The sequence below is a fragment of the Punica granatum genome, chromosome 1 (assembly GCF_007655135.1).
Source record: "Punica granatum isolate Tunisia-2019 chromosome 1, ASM765513v2, whole genome shotgun sequence".
NCBI classification, from domain to species: Eukaryota; Viridiplantae; Streptophyta; class Magnoliopsida; order Myrtales; family Lythraceae; genus Punica; species Punica granatum.
This window is the reverse complement of record NC_045127.1, coordinates 54,947,474-54,949,967: the sequence shown is the minus strand read 5'-3', so window position 1 is coordinate 54,949,967 and position 2,494 is coordinate 54,947,474. Positions and strand designations below refer to the sequence as shown.

At 42.9% G+C, this 2,494-nt stretch overlaps 1 protein-coding gene across 1 annotated transcript; it reads left to right on the top strand.

Moving 5' to 3' along the window:
• The first annotated feature begins 227 nt into the window (after nt 1–227).
• On the top strand, nt 228–2,253 carry LOC116193892 (basic leucine zipper 23-like). Its single transcript, XM_031522638.1, has one exon. The coding sequence runs from the start codon at nt 1,126–1,128 to the stop codon at nt 2,056–2,058; it is 933 nt and encodes a 310-aa protein (XP_031378498.1). The 5' UTR covers nt 228–1,125; the 3' UTR covers nt 2,059–2,253.
• Nucleotides 2,254–2,494: the final 241 nt, after the last annotated feature.

The window sequence follows — 2,494 nt, the reverse complement described above, 5'->3', positions numbered from 1 at the left end:
TTTTGTATCACGTAACATATATTAATCAACATACTTTGTAAAAAGTCTAAAATTTTACTAACAATTAGAGTTCATGATTTTAACTTTATTACTATATATTGAGGTTATCACGAGTGTTGCATTTACTACGACTACAATATTGTTAGTTGAAAAATCTTAGATTTAAGCTTGATGAAGTACACATTTTAGCTGAAATTTTAGATTTTTTCATTCCAAAAAAAAGAAAAAGAAAAAAGGAGGGCATTTGTAATGCCAGGGAAAGTAATAGATGTTGCTCAACACGGTAATGGTTTATATCGCTTTGGGAAAATGGGTAGGAAATAGAAGAACGGATCATATCGTATTACTGTTAAACTCAAAGATAATCACTCCAAGCGGCTGCTAATGTATGTATGTGATTCTTAACAGAAAGCTGAGTTGCTGGTTATTTCATTTTTTTTATTTTGTAAGAGATTTCTCGTTGTATGTGTCTGTATGTGTATACACATATTCATGTATAGACTAAGCAAAGTCAAGTCAAGAATGATGTTTGTGCTAAAAGCCCAAGAGGAAGATGCTCGTGAATCAGTCATGTTAATACCAAAATATATGTATTGGATAGCCCAGTGATGTTTATCGGCTTGGCTCCGATCGAGTTTTGTTTTGTTTTATTTTTGAGTTCACGCTCCGATCGAGTTAACTCAATCCGAAGTTGAAGGAGCACAGAAGGAGGATCCCAGAATTAGATTTTTAGCGCAAACATCATTCTCACTCACACCTTGACCTTTTTGTTTATCCTATTCTCTAACAATTTTATTTCAATTCACCAAATTCTCCGTTCTCTTTTACTGGAGTGGAGTGGAGTTCATCCCTCAATAGTGCACCGTCATATCATGTCTTACTCCCACTCCTCCACTTGAATGAAGCTCGGATTCTCCTATTGCACTGCACTGCAGAATGAATCAAGATGCTGCCTTTATCCAAGATTCTGCTTTCTGCAGCTGATTCCTGATCTGGGTATTCTTTGATTTCCTGCAAAAAGCTTGCATTGGAGACCTGATGATGATCAGAAGCTGTTGACTGCATCGATCCTAGGGTTCTAAAGTTTTCAGCTTTTAGGTCACCGTCTTATGATTGTGAATAATAATGAGAATATATATGATGCTTTCTTTAGTCAATTGGCAGGTTCGGTTTATGTTCTCAGTCAGGATGTGCGTTGTTGCTTCCTTTGCATATATTCTTGGATTCCACCCACCTGTCTCATTATTGATTTCTTTTGATAAAAAAAAGACTGCAATTGCTAAATCCCTCGAAGGGCCGAAGATTAGCAGCTCGGTCGTTATGGATGATGGAGAGGTAAAGCTCTCAGACCATATCCTGTTGCCCCAACCCGACTCGTCCACCAATTTCCCGAACTCGGCCTCTGTGGATTCGTTTCTGGAAGAGTTGTTGAAGAACACCAGAACCTGTACTCACACTCACACTTGCATCCCGCCCGGCCCCGATTCTTCGGGCCACACTCACACCTGCTACCACGCGCACACCCGGGTCCTCACGTCCGAGGAAGACGAATCCCAAAGAAAGCCCTCCTCGGATAAGTCCAAACGGCCTCTGGGAAATCGAGAAGCGGTGAGGAAGTACAGGGAGAAGAAAAAGGCCCACACGGCTTATTTGGAGGAGGAAGTCAAAAAGTTGCGCGCCCTGAACCAGCAGCTGGTCAGGAAGCTGCAGGGTCAGGCGATTCTCGAAGCCGAGGTTGTGAGGCTGAGGGGCCTTCTGTTGGATCTTAGAGGGAAAATAGATAACGAGCTGGGAGTTTTCCCCTTTCAGAAGCCGTGCACCTCGACCAACACGTTGAAGGAAGGTGATTGCCGGGTAAGGTGCGAGACCGATTTACCGTGCCTTCATCCTCATTTTGGACTGTCTTCTCAAGCACAGGGCTGCATCGGTGGCGCGGGGAAGGTGTCGGTTGCTAGCATAGATTCCAGGGTCAAAATGGGCGATGACACCGTGAGTCCTGATGGGTACTTGATGGACAGAGTCGGGGCATTGGTTTCTTCTGCATCTCAAGCCGAATGATCATACCACTGCGACCGTGGCAGGGGCTCGGAACTTTCAAACACTGCTGTCTGAATGTTACTGTATAGAATCACTGTAAATTTTCACATCAAAGCGATTACGCCGTAAGCTTACGGGATCTGTGGCTATGTTCAGTATGTAGCTAGCTGAACAGATTTTGAAGTAAATGAATACATTACATATGTTCTTGGGTAATTTGAACTCTCTCTGCTGTTTTCGTAAGCCAGCAGTATGCCGCTAGTGATTGTGATCGATCTGAATTGCTCACAGATCGCGCTTGCTGAGTCGAATTGATAGGCCTAAGATTAATTTGAGGAGACCTTAACTGGGCTGTCCACTATGCTTGTGAGCAACTGTCCAAATACAGATGATCCAGCCCCCGTGTTTCATGTGGTCGCAAAAAAAAAAAAAAGAACCCATGTCTCGTGATTGAGCC